The 19,198-nt window shown below is 43.0% G+C and overlaps 1 protein-coding gene across 2 annotated transcripts in view; it reads left to right on the forward strand.

The window, feature by feature from the left end:
* The window catches only part of cdh23 (cadherin-related 23), a gene marked incomplete at both ends in the record, with an annotated part of 156,132 nt that extends 139,334 nt beyond the window's left edge, over nucleotides 1-16,798 (forward strand). Inside the window, 29 exons of one of the 2 annotated variants that reach the window (XM_080036207.1) lie at nucleotides 676-809; nucleotides 1,280-1,489; nucleotides 2,655-2,762; nucleotides 3,826-3,928; nucleotides 4,357-4,482; nucleotides 4,576-4,779; nucleotides 5,496-5,954; nucleotides 6,061-6,177; nucleotides 6,281-6,505; nucleotides 6,705-6,874; nucleotides 7,447-7,584; nucleotides 7,849-7,968; nucleotides 8,383-8,560; nucleotides 8,762-8,973; nucleotides 9,454-9,648; nucleotides 9,757-9,870; nucleotides 9,999-10,128; nucleotides 10,582-10,845; nucleotides 10,947-11,108; nucleotides 11,616-11,872; nucleotides 12,102-12,199; nucleotides 12,652-12,772; nucleotides 12,876-12,955; nucleotides 13,126-13,166; nucleotides 13,308-13,368; nucleotides 14,179-14,308; nucleotides 14,497-14,616; nucleotides 15,240-15,350; nucleotides 16,454-16,798. In XM_080036207.1, coding sequence (XP_079892333.1) covers nucleotides 676-809; nucleotides 1,280-1,489; nucleotides 2,655-2,762; nucleotides 3,826-3,928; nucleotides 4,357-4,482; nucleotides 4,576-4,779; nucleotides 5,496-5,954; nucleotides 6,061-6,177; nucleotides 6,281-6,505; nucleotides 6,705-6,874; nucleotides 7,447-7,584; nucleotides 7,849-7,968; nucleotides 8,383-8,560; nucleotides 8,762-8,973; nucleotides 9,454-9,648; nucleotides 9,757-9,870; nucleotides 9,999-10,128; nucleotides 10,582-10,845; nucleotides 10,947-11,108; nucleotides 11,616-11,872; nucleotides 12,102-12,199; nucleotides 12,652-12,772; nucleotides 12,876-12,955; nucleotides 13,126-13,166; nucleotides 13,308-13,368; nucleotides 14,179-14,308; nucleotides 14,497-14,616; nucleotides 15,240-15,350; nucleotides 16,454-16,798 — 4,733 coding nt within the window. The remainder of the gene's footprint in view (nucleotides 1-675; nucleotides 810-1,279; nucleotides 1,490-2,654; nucleotides 2,763-3,825; nucleotides 3,929-4,356; nucleotides 4,483-4,575; nucleotides 4,780-5,495; nucleotides 5,955-6,060; nucleotides 6,178-6,280; nucleotides 6,506-6,704; nucleotides 6,875-7,446; nucleotides 7,585-7,848; nucleotides 7,969-8,382; nucleotides 8,561-8,761; nucleotides 8,974-9,453; nucleotides 9,649-9,756; nucleotides 9,871-9,998; nucleotides 10,129-10,581; nucleotides 10,846-10,946; nucleotides 11,109-11,615; nucleotides 11,873-12,101; nucleotides 12,200-12,651; nucleotides 12,773-12,875; nucleotides 12,956-13,125; nucleotides 13,167-13,307; nucleotides 13,369-14,178; nucleotides 14,309-14,496; nucleotides 14,617-15,239; nucleotides 15,351-16,453) is intronic. The other variant, XM_080036208.1, reaches the window with a different exon arrangement.
* Between the last annotated feature and the right edge of the window lie 2,400 nt (nucleotides 16,799-19,198).

The raw sequence follows: 19,198 nt of genomic DNA on the forward strand, positions 1-19,198 counted from the left end.
CTACCTAAACCATTTCCCTGTCATTGACTCCAAACTGAGATATTTTCCACAGCTTTAGTGTGCCACCAGACAGACGTCTATTTTTGTTTTCTTGTGTCTCTTGAGTTATCTGCAGTAGACAAACAGCTGATTGTTGGCAGGATGTTACAAAAATGAACGGCTGTCTGGCGGCAGACTAAAGCTATGGAAAAAATCTCAGTTTAGCGTACAACTGAACAGATATTTATGGTTAGGTAGGCCATTTATATTCGTGGAGAAAAAAAAAAGTTTTTCTTCTGGCCCCCTCTGCAGCAGTACCAGGCTGACTTTTTTTTTTTTTACGATATTTTTTGGGCATTTTTATGCTTTATTGATAGTGTAGAGACAGAGTTGAAATGGGGCAGAGAGGGGAGTGACATGCAGAGAACGACCGCGGGCTGGAATCGAACCCGGGTCCGCTGCTGGCTGAGGCCCATGGGGGGGACGCCCTACCAACTGAGCTAAGGGCGCCCCCACCAGGCTGACTTCTGCTTAGTGACGTCTCTTCCAAACTCCTTAAAATGACTCCACTGACCGCCATCTCCATAACGTAACACACTAACTATGCATAAGTACCGCATACAACCCCACTTCAAAAAATACTGAACTATCCCTTTAACACATGTGTCTGAGCATCAATCTCTGTCTGTCTGTCAGATGAGTTCATGGTGTCTCCGGTGGAGGGCGAGCTCCGGGTGAGGAAGGACGTAGAGCTGGACAGAGAGACCACAGACTTCTATAACATAACTGTCACAGCCCGAGACCTGGGGACCCCGTCTCGCAACAGCTCGGTGGGCCTTTGTTACACAAACACACACAAGGAAGCTCAAACTCCCACTACATTCTCTTGAACAATTAAGATCTTGAGAGCTTCACATCTGTGGCTGTTATTACCCCATACTGAACACTGATATTTTCAACAAATAAGAGATGGTTTTTGAGGTTTGTATACATGGCATTGATACTACAAAAATAGTACCACTCAGACAGCTAATACTGCTATCACTCCACCAAATCAATGATCATGTCAGTTAAACATATTATAGTGCATCCTAGAACGAAGCCTTGGCCAAAAACCAAAAGGTAATGGTTGAAACAGGTCGTAACTTGACATGTATAATGTGTTACAAATTAAGCAAAACATCCAACAGCTTTTCAATTGATATTTTCAGATGGGTTTAGAAGCAGTTGTGTGGTACAAATGATTGTGAACGGGCACAAGTTGCAAGTTTTATTTTAGTATTGACGTGTTTTTGTTCAGGTGTTGGTGGGGGTCCATGTCCGAGACATCAATGACAACGACCCGGTCCTCATGAACCTGCCTTACAACTCCAGTGTGAGTGAAGGCGCCTCCATACACACCTCTGTGGCCAGAGTCAGGGCGCGGGATGCAGACAGCGGACGGAACGCACTGCTCACTTACAACATCACCGCAGGCAACCAGGGTGGAGCTTTCTACATCAACGACACAGTGAGTATCTTAACATTATGGATGGCTCCATACCACAATTAAATGTCTGATAGCCATACTGTTACCTTGAGTATCTGCGAATACGGATATCTATCCGATACATTCTTTACCTTCTCTTAAACAACTAAGCTCTTAATGATACATTGGTACAGATGCACTTCACTAGTGAAACACATATTCTACTTCCTAAAATAAAGTCATAATACATGACTCCGTAGACTTGAAATTTTCAACCAGTGATGGCAGCAAAACACTGCTTTTTAGCCTGGTGTTAAGTTAGCCTGGCTCTGCCCGCCCACCTACTTCCGCCCAAATGTCATTTTCCCTTCAGTAGGCAGTCTGGGGATGGGGCATATTAGTGGGATTTTGCTCGAACAAATTTCTGAGTGTCCAATCAACGAACAGAGGAATTGGCTGAGAACGATGACGTCGAAGTCTCGCTCTAGTTTCAGTTTAATGCTGCGTTCCTTTACACTCGGAACTCGGAAATCTCCGACTTGGTAGTTCCGAGTTCCGACCTGTCTGTGTTCCAGTGCATCTGCTCGGGAAAGTATGGACGCCTACAACCTTTCTCATCCAAATAACTAAACGTTAGGCTCTAGCAAGTTACCGTTGCCAGGTACCGGTAGATCCATAGACTACAATATGTAGTGAAGTCGGAAATTTCCGAGTTCCCTGAACGCACCGTCTGAAGCCGGCTCACGACCAAACGTTATGCGATTGGTTGGCTAATCCAGAGTGGCACTGAGCAGATCCAATAGTTTTAAACTTCAACAGACACCCGCCTCCAAGTGAGTGAACGTTTGCCAATTACAGCAGTTCCAGACCTTCTGTACAAGGTTGACACCAGGCTAGTGTTAAGTTCCCTGTTGAATAGAAAAAAACACAGAAGATTGACTTACTGATGTGGTAAAGGTTTAGCGGGTGGTACATTTGACACCTTATACACCTTTGCCACAGATATATTTACATATCAGCAGATGTTGTCAGCGTACATGCTTAGATTTAAGTATACCAATACTATGTACTTCAGAGAAGGGTAGGTGAAACAACATATACTGTAATTTGACCAGGGTGTGTATTAGTAATATGAAAAATATATATATATATCAAGAATGAATATCTTAACATATATGTCTTACCTCTTACTTCGTGTGTCTGTCAGACAGGTGTGGTGCAGGTGAACAGACCACTGGACAGAGAGCGAGTGGCTGAGTACAGACTCACCATCACTGTCAAAGACAACCCAGAGAACCCCCGCATCGCTCGCAGGGTAATCCCACTCTCCTGTGCACATACTGTATGCTGCAAGTGTTCACACAAGCTTCCCTAGTGGCAGTGTCACTGAGAGAAACCTTATATCTTTTTAAGATTTTGAGGAGTTAATTACTGAAGGCCGTACTGATTATTTTAAGGTGCCTTCACCAGTTTTGCACAATGGCCACATAATATTGGAATTCAAAGACCATTATTCCCAAAATATATTTATTACAATGACTGAATCTAGGATACTTCAAGGACACATTTCTTCAGACAGGCCTGATTGATAACCTGTCCTGCCTTTACTATTCTGCCTTTACTGTAAACTAAACGTTAGGTTTTATTGGACTACCTGTCCTGTATTTTTTGTAACTCTCATGCACATTTTTTTTAAACAAGCATGAGAGAGACAGTCTTTCCTCTAAAAAAAATGTGGCATGCCTAAATTGATGCCTCTGTGGTAAAGGTGAGAAACGGCTCTAACCCAAAGCTGCAACAACAGTCGACCACCAGTACTGTGAAAGCAGCTTGTTTGTGTACACAGTGCAACAACTAAAACACCCTGTCTTCTTTGGCCTCACTTTAACAGTGCACTTGCCTCTTTGAGGGTTGATCAACTGCATGGGCGTAGGTTTGCAACAAAATTATGAACATCAAACATTTCATTTCCTGCATTCCTGTCCATTGTTATGCACTAATATGTGCCTTTTCTGCATTAATTTATGCTGGAAATGTCTATGTTTATTCTGACTGAGCACCAGTTACATTTTATATTGGTTATGAAATGCCAAGCCAACATGGCAATTAAAAGTGTATGCTATCAGCTAACGTTAGGTAAGGCAAACGTTAGCTATATTAGCTAGTGAGCTTAGCTAACTTAAAGCAAAAGTTAGAAACTCATTTGCATTTCTCTGTAGACACTTGACACAATCTTATCAGAAACTTTAAAGGTAAGAAAGTGAAGTGTATTGGACTAAGCCTATGATTAACTGTATTGTCATCTTTACTTTCCATAACATCATCCTTTTCTCCTATAATTGTTTCTTCCTCCCTTCTCCTCTGTCCCACACCACCAGGATTCAGACCTGTTGGTGATCTCCATTCTGGATGAGAACGACAACAGACCTATATTCACCAGGAGCAGCTACAGAGCCGAGATCACAGAGAACTCTGCAGCAGGTAGCACTCAGGCTGGTGTGTCTATCTTTCTCTTCCCCCCTTCAGTGTGTCTTAGCATTATGCCAAAACACTGTCTCTGCCACTTCCTGACTTTGTTTACATACGGCTTATTTTCGGTGAAGGTTTTTTTTTTCTTTTCACTTTGAAAGTTCGGGGGTAGCGTACGATACAAAAACTGACAACTCTGTATTTTCAATGGATTTTTTTCACAACATGGACCAATCTGTAACAAAGGACTCACAGAAAATTCAGTAATTTACCGGTAGATTAGTTATAGTCCAATTTTAGCAACATTTCACCGGTGTCTCTAGGCCATCATCAGAGATATAGTCAAACCTTGCATTCCAATCCTTGAACCTTGAATTCTAACCTGACTGTTATCATTTTACTTTGCCCGTCCCTTTCTTTTATCTCTGCCCGTCTTTTAGGCGATACTGTTACTGTGTTGAATGGTCCCGTTCTTGCCGAGGATAAAGACATAGGACCCAATGCTGTGGTGACGTACCGCCTGCTGGGAGCCAGGGTGGACCTCTTTACTGTGGATGCTAATTCTGGTAACATTTGAGTTCTCCTGAGCAAGTAGACATGATAGAGAGAACATTTCAAAACGGAAATGTAATTGTCAATGTCTCTGTATCCGTTGCTAGGCGTGATACATGTGCGTCAGGGGGCCATGTTGGACCGTGAAGCCTTTCAGGAGCCTCGCGTAGAGATGTTCCTGGTCGGGGAGGACATTGGAGGTCTGAACAGCAGCGTTCCTCTCACAGTCACCATCCTGGACCAGAATGACAACCCTCCTGTCTTCAGTCCGGCCAGCTTCAGTGTTCGACTCCCGGAGAACAGCCCCACTGGTGTGTGGATTAGCTTTTGCTTAATGATCCGTGTGTATGGGTGATCAGGGAGGAATATGACTGCCACATTCACCAGCTTTAAAGCGTTAGTGCGTAACTTCTGTTGCCCCCTTGAGGAATTCTGAGTAATTACCAAAACAGTGACGACGCATCTACAGTATTTGGATTGTATACCTTCTGCTGTACATCCAGGTTTTTTTCTTAGCAGTAGCATCAACAACTGAAACATTCCTTGGGGGGCTTCTTGGGATTTTTCTGAGTTTGTGCGCCAGTGTGGGAGAGACATCAGTTCGTAAACGCTGCCATACTGAGAAATACCTTAAATCAACTTTGTGGCGACTTGATTGGCGATGGTTTGAATATAACCGACATTCATTTATATGAAAAAGTAATGCACCATAGCTTTAAATTGTGACAGATTAGGTATATTGAATGACTAATTCAAAGGTCCTTCTTGTTATTATTTACCAATACTTTCATTGACTTGCCTTGTGTGAAGGAAGGTTTAATGTTTACATATTGGGAATGACAAAGACTGGTCACAAGTGTGTGTGTGTGTGTGTGTGTGTGTGTGTGTGTGTGTGTGTGTGTGTGTGTGTGTGTGTGTGTGTGTGTGTGTGTGTGTGTGTGTGTGTGTGTGTGTGTGTGTGTGTGTGTGTGTGTGTGTGTGTGCCCCTATGTGTTTATGTCCTTGCCATTGCTCTGCCTCTTCTCAGGTGTGGTGGTGACCCAGCTGTCTGCCACCGATGCTGACTCTGGCTCTAACGGCTGGCTGATGTACCGTCTGGAGAGCGGGGCTCAGGATCGCTTCGTGGTGGACTCTGTGTCTGGCGCCGTGCTGGTGGGCAACACCACCCTGGACCGAGAGGAGCGCGGGTCCTACCGCCTGGTCGTCATGGCCACCGACCGCGGCACCCCCCCCATGTCGGGCACGGCCACCCTGACCATCATACTGGACGACGTCAACGACTCGCGCCCTCGTTTCGTAGAGCCTCTGACCATTATAAATGTCAACGAGTCCACGCCACCCGGTGTGGTGGTGGCTACGCTGACCGCAGAGGACCCCGATCTGCACCCACGGCTGGAGTATTACATCATCTCCGTGGAGGCAAAGGATGATGGGAACAACCCAGTGGATGGCCTGCAGGAGTCCTTTGGCATCGACTTACACACCGGTGAGAACACGAATGACAGCCAAGTTAGCATTTTGATCTTCAAAGAAGAATTTGTTTGACTGATGTTAGATTCATGGGGGGAAATGTGTTTTGGTGTATTTTTCAGGTGCCGTGTTTGTACGTAACCCGCTTAACAGAGAGCTGGTGGCTACATTCGAGATCACTGTGTCCGTCCACGACAATGCCAGTGAAGTTATTGACAAGTCAGGCAGTGTTCCCAATGGTAGGTTCCATTTTCCTATACAAAAACACATATTTGCTTTAATTTTTCATTCAGTTTTTCGAACTAATTCTCACTCATATTAATATGACCTTTTCCTCCTTAGCGAGACTAACCATAAACGTGTTGGACGTAAACGACAACGCTCCTCGTTTCCGGCCGCTCGGAGTGTCCAACTTCACGGAGCAGATTTTAGAAGGAGCTCAACCAGGAACAACACTGCTCTCAGTGTCAGCAATAGACCCAGATAAAGGTCCCAACGGCCAGGTCATCTACCAGCTGCTCCACCTGCCCAGAGGTGGATACGTTAGACTGGAGGACCCTTCCACTGGTATGAACACAAGCTGCTGTAGGCTAGGTTAAAACAATAACAGCAGTCAAATGTTCAAAAAAGTGCATTTCTGTTTAAATTAAGACCGTCACAAAAGTAATAAAATACTTATGACATTTTGTGCTTGTTATGTAAATGTAGAATATAAGTATTGCCAGATGAATCCTAACCATATCAATCACTGTTACAAATCCTTCAGGTAAGATTGTAGCCAACCAGACGGTGGATTTTGAGCAGGTGCAGTGGCTGAACTTCACTCTTCGTGCCCAGGACCACGGCACTCCTCCCAGGATAGCTGAGCTGCCAGTTTACCTGCGCATAGTGGATGTCAACGACAACAACCCTGTCTTCCTACAACCCTCCTATCAGGTACTGCACAGAATATTAAGATACAAACTGCACCCAGCAAAGCAGAATTAAATAGTGTTATTAGAACATTTGTATGTTAATTTAGGTTTTTTAAGTGGCTACTTTTTTACTTGAGATATGCTGCATTAAAAGAGGCCTTCAGGACTTCACTCACAGCTGACATTTTGGCTTGTCATTGCAGAAAAATCACAGATTCAATTAATAACGTTGATGATGACCACATCAATGCCACCCATATCAATAATAAGTTAGACCTGTGTTTGAAAAGTCAACATACAATGAGCTTCCAGTTGTAAACTAAAGACAAAGGACAAACCAAAACAGGACACATTGTATACCTACAGTATGTGCTTATTTGATCTATTGTGAAATGCTTGTATAAATACCTAATAACAAAGCACATTGTCTTTGTAGCATTTACAGTACTAACTGGTCCTTGTAGATTTCTTCTTTTTTTTCATGTCAAATATTGAGTCGAGTCAATCAGGTCAAATTTTCTATTAAATCCAAACAATGAGTATATGTACCCTTGCAGTGTCCCTGAGCCAAAGTTTGTATGTGTCTGTTTGTAGGAGCCTGTGTTTGAGAACGTGAACCTGGGCACCACCATAGTGCGTGTCAGCGCTACAGATGCTGACTCTGGCCTCTTTGCCGTCATTGAGTACAGCCTGGTAGACGGGGAAGGCAAGTTTGGCATCAAACCATCCACAGTGAGTGAAGCAGTACACTAGCACATCAGCCCACTCAGCCACTGCCCAACACATCCCTATCAGGGCGGGGTGTCGGCGCTGAACATCATCCTGACTGGAAACCAAAGTTTAAACAAAGCGTTCCAGTATAGACAATCTACATATTTGACCTCCATGCTCCATTTGTCTGTCCCACACTTAAATAAATGTCTTGATACAGCCACCACTCCCCGTGAGTGCTTTGCTTGCACTTCCTTCCTAATCATTCCCTCTCCTCTGTGTCAGGGAGAAATCTACATCCTCTCTCCTCTGGACAGAGAGACAAAGGATCACTACACTTTAACCGCTGTCGCCCGTGACAACCCTGGCGGCAGCTCCAACAACAGACGAGAGAATTCTGTCCAGGTAGAGTTCACTGTAATGACACATGGAGCTGTTGAATGAATGAATGATTAGAATCTAAATCATTATCTTCACTTACTGAGTCAGTACATCTAAAGAAGCTGATTTAATTGAACTGTTATGCAAATGAGAAACCTGAATATGATACATGGAATATAACTTTAAGTCTATACAAATCTAAATTCTCTTTTTTCTGTAAGTTATTTTACTGAAGTAGAATATTTTGTGATTAATTCATTTAAGCAAAAACGTATAAGTGAAGTCAGCGATTCTGGAGAAAGCTTGTTGTCTAAATCACTTTTTGCCAAAATCAGTGGATATCTTCTCAGAAGCAGCTACCGTTCCGTACTGTGTTTGCTCTGTAAACGGGTACGTAAACAAAGGAAGCATCCTCATACTTGGTTTGCCTGTTGTCAGGTCCTGGTGACTGTTCTCGATATCAACGATTATCAGCCTCGCTTCACGGAGCGAGTGTACCACACCAGCGTGTTTGAGAATGAGCCCAGTGGAACATCAGTGATCACAGTGAGGGCTACGGACCTGGATGAAGGAGAAAATGGAGCGGTGCTCTACAAATTGCTGGGAACCCATTCAGGTGGATATATATACGAATAATAATAAAAGCCTCATTAGGGTATTCTGAATACTGCTTTTATCAAATAAATCATTGTTCTTATGTATAACATTCTTAGTTAGTGAAAGGAAAGTTGTTTTGCTCATGATTTATAAAAAGACCTGTATGAATGGTTCAGTATTAATGTCTACTGTAGTCCCTGATCTTTCCTTGTCTTTTTAGATGCCTTCTCCCTGGATCCAAACACAGGGCTGGTTCATTCCAGACGTCTGCTTCAGTCCTCTGAGCGTTTCAACCTGACGGTGGTGGCTACAGACCAGGGCCGTCCTCCGCTGTGGGGCACAGCAGACCTGATCATTACCGTCATAGACGTCAATGACAACAGACCAGTGTTTGTCAGGCCTGCCAATGGAACCATCATTCACATCTTGGAGGTAACTGCATGCACTATGATGACATGTCAAACTGTCTGCCAATCCATATTTTGACCTCAGTTTCCAAAAAACAAACATAAATCAGTAAAACAATTTGTCTATATTTCACCTTTAGTTAAAGGTGTAGTCAGCAATTCTGGAAAATGCTTGCTGTCAAAATAAATTTGTCAAAATCAGTGAATATCTCCTCACGATACGCTACCTGTCTGTACTGTGTGTGCGCTGAAAAATAATCTGATGTTAATACATAGCCTATGCTGTGCGGTGGGCCCGCTTTTGTTAACATACCCTTTGTTTCCATACCAGTTTGCAGAGCTGTGCATTAACACCAGATTTTCAGTACACAGTAAAGACAGGTAGAAGATTGTGAGGAGATATTCACAGATTCTTTCGCAAAAGTGATTTTGACAACAAGCTTTCTCCAGAATCGCTGGCTCCCCCTTTAAGTAATGAAGTTCACCCTCATTACCCTCCATGTAGGAGCAGCCCCCAGGCCTGCCGGTCTATGAGGTGTATGCAACAGACTCCGATGAGGGGGTGAATGGAGAGGTCCGCTATGCATTCCTGCAGACTGGAGCAGGCAACAGAGACTGGGAAAACTTCCACATCGATGCCACTTCTGGAGTCATCACAACCACTGTGAAACTGGACCGGGAAAAACAGACCCTCCACAGCGTGAGTCAACTGTTTGTGTTTGTGTGTAGTAAGTGCAGTTAATTTACATAAATACGTATGTATGTATGTGTGTGTGTGTTTCTAACTGAGTGTTAACGACTGTCTCAGCTTATCATTGTGGCCCGTGACATGGGCCAGCCCGTGCCTTATGAGACCACACAGCCTCTGCAGGTGGCGCTGTTGGACATTGATGACAATGAACCTGTCTTCTTCAAGCCACCGGTGAGTATGAAGCTCTCTGAATATGTCCTAATGTGGATTTGCATTGTGTACATAAGAACTGCTATTAAACAGTTTGTGATGTTTTCCCTTGGCCTGTGTATAAACATCTGTGTATGTGTGCACCTCAGCGTGGCAGCTTGCCTTACCAGAAGCTGACAGTCCTTGAGCACTCTCCTCCAGGTGTTGTGGTGGGTAACATCACCAGAGCTGTGGACGCAGATGAGGGCTCCAATGCCATCGTCTACTACTTTATTGCAGGTGATAATGGTTTCCTACAAACAGGGAACTTGTTGTTTGACTTTGCTGTTCATGTTAAAAATGTAATGCAAAGCTGTTCTCTTTTTTTCTGAGTGGAATTATTCATGGTAACCCAGCCAAAATAAAGGCTGTGAGATCAAGGGTAGAGGATAAGGATTTTCTAAATCCATACAGTTTGTCTGGAAGCTCTTGAATCTACTGTGAGGTCAGATGAAAGTACTCTCACTTCAAAAGCTTAGTAATAAATGGGACATTTGTATAGCTCCATTTGATAGATAGATAGATAGATAGATAGATAGACAGACAGACAGACAGACAGACAGACAGACAGACAGACAGACAGACAGACAGACAGACAGACAGACAGACAGACAGACAGACAGACAGACAGACAGACTTCTTGTAGTGCTTTAGATGACTGAACAACAAATCCTTTTCCATGCCTTCCTGCAGCCGGAAACAGCGAGGGAAACTTTGGCTTGAGTCTAGATGGAGAGCTGAAGTTGTTTAGGGATCTGGACCGGGAGGAGATCCCAGTCTACTCCATCATTATCAAGGCCTCCAGCAACAGGAGCTGGACTCCACCCCGGAGCCAGAGGGCAGCACGGGCCAAAGCCCTGGACCCTGCCCGAGACCCCAGCCTGCTGGAAGTCCAGATTCACCTGGAAGATATCAACGACCAGAAACCACGCTTCACTAAGGCAGAGTACACTGCAGGTAATATGCCTTATCGACTGTATTGTGTGTGTGTGGGGGTAGGGGGGGAGGGGGGGTTAAGCCACATTAATCTTACCTTTTTGCTTCCTTCCGTATCTCAGGAGTTGCAGCAAACGCCAAAGTGGGCTCGGATCTGATCAAGGTCGTGGCTATAGATAATGACATCGGCAACAACAGCTTGATCCAATACCATATCGTTACAATCCGCTACTTCCAGTCACAGAGCAATGGCAGTGAGGACGTTGGCAACATGTTCACCATCGGTGAGAGTCCTTACATGCATATGTACTTAAAAGACAATGCCTTTTTAGTTCAACATACTGCCAAGATCTCCCTTTCACATGCATAGTGTTTTCAACCAAAATAAGCTTGCAAGACGTCTATAGGTACATGAAACATACACAGGGCTTAATGTTGTTATATTCAGTAAAACCCAAAATGCTGTCAATGTGTCTCAACACTTTCTGAGTTGATTTTGGAAAATAATCAAGCTCTGTGGCTCAGAGGATAAAGATGTATCTGGTTTAAATACACAGGCAATATTAACATAAAGTGATACAGACATAAATTGACAAAAATAAAGAATAGCAACAAACATATCCTTTAATATTATGATCAATAATATGAAATGTTTATTATAAAAAAATTAAGAATTTTATTAATTTTCAAAAATGGACTGAAATGCCTACAACTTAACTGACTCAACAAATGTTATCGGTGTCCTACTTATTTTTTTTTCCAAACTATATTCTATCCCTCGATTTCCACAGGTTTGATGGATGGTATCATCAGAACATACGACCTCTTCACGGCCTTCAATCCAGGCTACTTTCAGCTAGAGATCTTGGCGTGCGATTTGGCTGGACACAGCACAACCACCAATGTGAATATATACATTCTCCGAGATGACCAGAGGGTCAAGATAGTCTTCAGCGAGATCCCTGATTTGGTCCGCGAAAACCAGGAAGAATTTGTCAACCTCCTGTCCAACATTACTGGAGCCATTGTCAACTTAGATGACATACAGGTTAGGCTTTTTTATGTGTTTTTGTTTTGTTTGTGTGTGTGTGTGTGTGTGTGTGTGTGTGTGTGTGTGTGCGTGTGTGTGTGTGTGTGTGTGTGTGTGTGTGTGTGTGTGTGTGTGTGTGTGTGTGTGTGTGTGTGTGTGTGTGTGTGTGTGTGTGTGTGTGTGTGTGTGTGTGTGTGGGTGTTGTATAGATATGTGACATTGTTGATCTTACTCTGCTTTCTTTCAGTTCCATGTGGACAAAAAGGGCAGGGTGAACTATGGGCAGACTGACATGCTTATCCATTTTGTCAACAATCAGACCAACACCATCCTAGATGTTGAAAGGTATTACCTTCCTTATTGAAACAAATCTTTTGCTCCAAACCTTCGTGGTAACACTATTTAAAGTGGAGTCAATGATTCTGGAGAATGCTTGTTCACACAATCAGTGAGAATATCCTACCTGTTTGCACTGTACTTGCGCTGAAAACAAATCTGGTGTTAATACACAGCCTAGGTTCTGTAAACTGGTACGTAAACAAAGGATATGTTAACAAGGGGGCCCACCATAGCTAGCAGCATTCCCACCTACAGAGCCTAGGCTGTATATTAACACTGAAGTTTATTCAGCGCACACACAGTACAGACAGGTAGAAGATGGTGAGGAGATATTCACTGATTATGACAAAAAAGTGTATTGGATTAAAATGACTGAGTATGCCTTTGATCACATAGTATGTGGGTCATAAGGCCTGTGCTCTTGGATTGTGTTCTGACGTCAGTGTACCTGTGTCCAGGGTGATTCAGATGATCGATGAGAACAAGGAGCAGCTGAGAAACCTGTTCAGGAAATACAACACCGTGGACGTTCAGCCCGCTGTCAGTGACAAACTGCCGGACGACATCACCACACTACAGGTCAGCGCAGGCTGGGACCTCCATTAAAAACCCCACATTCTGTTGCACATGTTCTGTGTTCAGGCTCTTTCTAAACACTCTCTTTGTTTTTCTGCATCCACAGCTAGTCATCATAATCCTGGCTGTGCTGCTGTGCCTGGCAGGAATTCTCTTTGTCACAATGAACTGGCATTATCGCAGAGTGTAAGCATTGTACAAATTAGGACATTTTGCCTTGACATACGGTAGATGTATTTTAAATTATGGGGTGAACTGAGTCATTTGAAATATGCTCAGTCTTTTTAATGCTGCCAGTGTGAGTGGCAACGTCAACATGTTTTTTACCGCCCTTTGACTCTCTTGCTGTGTTGCAGACACCAGAGGAAGTTAAAAGCCATCGTTGCAGGATCAACAGGTGAGAAGCTGTTCGGTTGAGGGGACGGTCCCGCCAGCTGTTAGCGTCAGGATGTGGCTTTACCATCTCTTTATGTACAATGCAGTGCATGTCATTTAACTAGGCATTTTTTCTTAAAATGATCTGTCTTCTACCATCCAGGGAACCAGGGTCTAATGGATATCCTGGACATGCCAAACACTAACAAATACTCATTTGAGGGGTGAGATAATATTGTTGTTGTGGAAAAACAGTTTTTATTGAAATGAGAGATTATTTAGTGTTCCTTTTGATGAATCAAAGCTCTTTTTAAGGTTTTATTGCATATGAATGATTGAATCCTTCTCTGTGGAAAAACTGTTTTGGACGCCGTGAGAAGATAACTAGTGATAAAATTAAATTTAAGGGGATAATTGTGCTCCAGGCATTCTATTCTTAATCCCTAATAACATCTACAATTTTAAATATTTTTACTTTTAAACATAACAGCAGTTAATATTGGAAGACGGTCTTTTGTCCCACTTCTCAAGAATCACTGTCATGATAAACTAATTTATCAACATTTTGGGACATGAGATTGAAACCAGCAGAGATGCAAGGGAGCCACAATTTGTAGTTTTTACACTTTGATACAAATAAAGGTAAACTGTGTTATAAGTGAACAGTAGAGGTGCTGGTTAGCGGATATTGTGACCTTGTGGACGGACCCATGCAATCTATTCCCCATCCTCACTGCGTTTACACTCTTCATGCTAAACTAACCTAATCTAAGCCTGCACTATCTTCACATTTAGCATACAAACTAATCAATTTGAGCAAATAAAGCAAATAAACACCATTCCCAAAGTGCCTCAAAGATTCCATTAAGTGACATAACATCCAAACATTTAACTAAACTATTTGAGATTTTGCTGATAACGTTCTGTTTTAGCTTGAGAGCCCATAGCACTAATATCATAAAACTGAAAAACTTTGTAGCTCATCATCACCTTTTGCATTTTGTCGACGATGCGTGTAATGTTTGCCTCTGCAGGGCTAACCCAGTGTGGCTGGACCCATTCTGTCGGAACCTGGAGCTGGCCACTCAGGCCGACCACGAGGACGACCTGCCCGAGAACCTGAGTGAGATAACTGACCTGTGGAACAGCCCTGCACGCACCCACGTCAGTACATACAATAATCAGAGTTCATTTATATTCCCCCACAACACTTACAATACTATAGTTTTATAGATTATGTTTTCTTCCCGGCTTTGGGGCTGAGAGTTGGAACTTTTGTGTCTTTTTTACGGAGGCATTGCCCTCTGAGTCAACCCCAATCTCACAGCTGACTGCGCGTGTCCTCCCCACAGGGCACATTTGGCAGAGAGCCTCAAGCCAAGCCCGAGGACGACCGCTACTTGAGAGCAGCCATTCAGGAGTATGACAACATCGCTAAACTGGGCCAGATCATGAGGGAGGGGCCTATCAAGGTGAGAGGTTATGTGAGATTATCCGTGGAGGCGCACAGACAGACAGACACACACACACACACACACACACACACACACACACACACACACACACACACACGAACATATCCAGCATAAATTCATTGTTCATGCTCTCTCTCTCTCCCATCCTTACCAAAACACACTGAGAGCTGAGAGCTCCTCCAGTCTGTCCTGAGAAGAAAACAGATAAAGAGACTACAAGGACTCCAGCAGTTTAGAAATGTATCCGATCAAACCATATCAAACACACGTTTAAGAATATTTAGTAATGAAAAGTAGTTGCAATTGGGTTCAAATACATTTAAACCTTTTTGCATAATTCTATATTTGTTGCTCTTTTTAATTATAACTGCTACGTTGCTTAAGAATGTATAACCTTGCACAAAATATCACCACCAGCATTTTTTTTTAAATAATCGTGATATCGAAGAGTATCGGTATCGGCCGATATCGGAATCGGACCGGAACTGAAAAATAGTGGATCGTTGCTTCTTTATAGAAATCCCTGCTGTGGATTCTGTGAGTTTGTGCAGACAGTGAGCGAAGTGTCAGGTGGAGGTATGTTATAGACTGTGTTTGATCCCAACATGCCGTCCTGTCAGGGTTCCTTGCTCAAGGTGGTCCTGGACGACTACCTGAGGCTGAAAACACTCTTTGCAGCGCGACTCGTCAACGTCTCCACCAGCCAGGGAGATGAGTCGTCAGTCACTGAGGTGAACACTGATGCTCCGTCTGCAAAACCTGCTGCTGTGCTTCTCCTATCTGACACTGCTGGAGAGGCATCTTTCACTCCTTTCATTTCCCATTCTGACCCCTCTGTCTGCTGCTCTGGTGTGGCACCGACTCCTTTCTTCTGCTCTCTCTGCTACCTTGCACCAGACTTTGGTTCAAATAGAGATTGGACTCCCCTGTCAGAGTTCAGAATTATAATAGTTTAGAATGAATTATTCCACTCTCTGCTGATCTATACGTCTCGCTACATTTCCAAGTTGTTGTCTTGTAATACTAGTGACCTACTCATTTCTCTCTTCCACTAGTTGACCCTTTTTCCCCAGCTCTATCTCAAAGCTATCTCACAAAGATGCTACATTGTTGTCAACTAGGGGTGTAATGATACGACGATATAGATCGATATATCGATTCATTAGTGAACAAATAACTGCATCGACGCAACGCCGAAACAGACGCCTTTTAATATACGCTTTTATTTTTACATTCTCCCTGCACGCCTGTGTGTGATACTATTTCCGCCCAAGTAATCATTAATTTTGTTTTGGGAAGTGAACCTATAGCTACAATGCCTAAGCACTTTTAACAATATGGTGCTTGAGAGTCTAGCACTGAGAACGTGGAATGTTACTTTTGTTTTCAAAGTAAACTGAGAAAACAGATAAAACTTGGAATGGTCTATGTTCATAATTGAAAGATCATCACAAGCTCTTTAAGTTAATCTATAGAAAACATTTGTACTTAAATGCAATGTGGCACTTTATAGTGAACAGGTGTTGTATTTGTATGCTTTTTATTTAAAAAAATGTTTTTTTCACTTAAAATCATATATTTTTTTGTGAGGTGACATAAATGTAACAAGTTTTGATAATAGGCCATATACGATATCGACTCATATCGATTGCAAGCCCCTGAATCAAACCAAATCCAAGTTGTATCGCTGCAGACATTTTTGAAATCGACACATATTGTATCGCTGTCCACCGCATCCTGTAAAACCTGCGATTTACACCCCTACTGTCAACCTGATGTTATTAATAACATGTTATTAACTCATTTGTCATCTTGTCCTCCCTTTAAACAACAGCTGATCCAGAGCGACCTGGATGACGACGATGACGAGCGCCTGGGCCTGGGCGGGGGCCGCGGCACCCTGCGCTTCAAACACAAGCTTCCTGTGGAGCTGAAGGGTCCGGAGGGCGTGCACGTGGTCCACGGCAGCACAGGCACCCTGCTCACCTCTGACCTCAGCAGCCTGCCGGAGGACGACCAGAGGGCCCTGGCCCGTTCTTTGGAGGCCCTCAACCATGCAGACGGGGGGCTCTACTCGGAACGCAACGCCCGCACAGAGTCGGCCAAGTCCACCCCCATGCACCGCCACAAGGACGGGGACACACTGTCGCAGAGTCCCCTGGAGATCACAGAGTTATGACTAGCCGAGGCCTCGCTGGTCTGAGAGCTAAAAGCATGACTCTGTGTGTGTGTCCTTGTGCCTCCACACCACCACCAGGAGGACTGGAGGAGGAGGAGTGTGTGTAGTCTAGGGCAACCCCCATCAGCTAAATCCCCAGTCCACCAGTGAGGACTTTACTCACCATTGGGTTGGTTTGAGATGGATCTTGGTGCTTCAAAGGGGAAAAAAGGATTCAAATGTACTCCAGGAAATGGGAAATCTTAAGCAGGGGGCACTTGTTCCCAATGAGACAAAACCAACAGGTATCATTGATTTTCATCCAAAGACCAAGAGTGGAAAAGAGACTTAAGCCTCCTCGCAGGAGAATCTTGTTAAACGTGACCTTGTAATCGTCCAAAAGGTGCCTCATTCTCGCTAATCCCTTTGAAGTCATACCTGGACTGCATACACTCACACAAACACAATTACACACACTCGAAGAAAAAAATTAAGCTACATACACTCAGACCAGCGGATGGCCATCAATGGGGCATCGAGAAAATGACGCAATTCCTTATCGTGTTCTGATTTTTTTTTCTTTGCTAGATGATGCAATCGGTGTTGAAGGAGTGATGGAACTGTACAATTTTTCTCTTTCCAATATTAGATTATTTTGTGGTTGGGAAATTTAAAAAATAAATATCTAATGCAGAGGAGAGCACTATCAAATGGTGTGTTTTCACATATGAGCAAGAATAAGAGGGGCTCTGGCAATAGTGCAAAAAAAAAAAAAAAAAGTACTGTAGTGGTTTGATGAAAGAGCACTCCCAGTCTGCAAGGCACAGGCTCCAGTGAACACTCAAGACCCTGGTCCGGCTGTTTCTTAAGTGTGGACTGAGTCAGTCATGTACAAGGAGACTATTCACTAATACCTGAAAGACTTTATCTGGGACTGGAGTCAAACGAAGAAGAAAAAACGTTGCATCTTTTATGAGAACTTTGATATTAAAGGCAGTCAAAAATGCCTTCGTAAGGACTAATAGATGGAATAAAAAAAGAGGAATTATCCAATTTTATAGACATAAAGATGGCACTGTGCCCACAGACTTTACACTGCCACCCGAGGGACTAAAAAGAGTCATGCTCAAAATGAGCGGTTTGCTTTATTTTTTTATTTTATAGAAAATGTGATGGAATAAAAAGATATTTTTAAAGAAAAATGCTGGCTTACCAAAATAGGTAGGGAATAATTTTGGATGTTTGGAGTATGTGTATATTGTGCTATGGTACATATGTCATTCTGTTTTCACTGTTGCTGATGAGTGGTGTGTTTTTAAGATTAATTTTTTATATTCCCATTTTGTAAGTTTTTATTTCTTTGTCATTATTGTCACCAGTCCTGAGATCTGTTGTTGGGAAATGTTGAATGATCTGTAATAATAAAAGAAATATGCAACGGCCTTTGACATCTGTCAAGTGGAATGATGAGAGCAACCAGTACGGCAGAATGAGCTCAAGAGCCAGGCATTCAGATACTATTAAAGACCTACTTCACCGGTTGGAATATGAAGATGTATTGAACTCTGGGATCCTATGTAGTAGAAATGTGCTTTTTCTTTTAAATCGGATCATCCTAGCCTGAGAAAAGGCCAAGGGTCAGGATTAACAGGACAGCTGGGCCAAGGGAAGACTGAGGAAAGAAAAACCTCATTCATTATATTATAATAGTGATTTTATAATGATAGAATGCTGGTTCCATATGGGTGAAGTATTCCTTTAAGTCTGGAAATACAAAAGATTCCAAAGGTTAATTTATTCTATACTCCATTACATTTGAACAGACAAAAAGCATAACTGGCAGATTTAGGAGAACCAAACCCTGGTTGCGTTCCGAATCGCATACTCTTTCTTTTTTCTATTCTACATACTACATCCGACGATAACAAGAATCTAGTTAGGATGCAGTAGGCATACTATTGGGACATACTTTACTCTCTTATTTCATCATAACATTGCGCCTTGATCTTGCTTTTATATCCGTCGCATCGCCGTTCGTTTTCATATGGAGGCTTCGTCGATGTGACGTCACTTCACGTGCGCACTGGATTGTGGGTCAGAATCGCCCAAATAGGATGCAGTTTTCAACACTAACAATCTTGGCCGCATGAAGTAGGACATCCGGGTACTTCTAACCATCCTAAACATAGACATAATATTTATTTTATTATGTCTATGATCCTAAATCTGGCCACAAGAATCGGGACATCGTAAATCTTTTTTCTACATACTATATAGTAGAAAGTATGTGATTCGGAACGCAACCCCTATGTGGCATACATAGTTGTTTTTTAACATAGCCTGAGGCACTGACAGATTAGCAATGACTGCCATCTAGTGGTTGTAAAGAATAAACAACAACAAAAAAGACCAGAGGTTTAA

This window comes from Ammodytes marinus, assembly GCF_949987685.1.
Source record: "Ammodytes marinus genome assembly, chromosome: 11".
NCBI classification, from domain to species: Eukaryota; Metazoa; Chordata; class Actinopteri; order Uranoscopiformes; family Ammodytidae; genus Ammodytes; species Ammodytes marinus.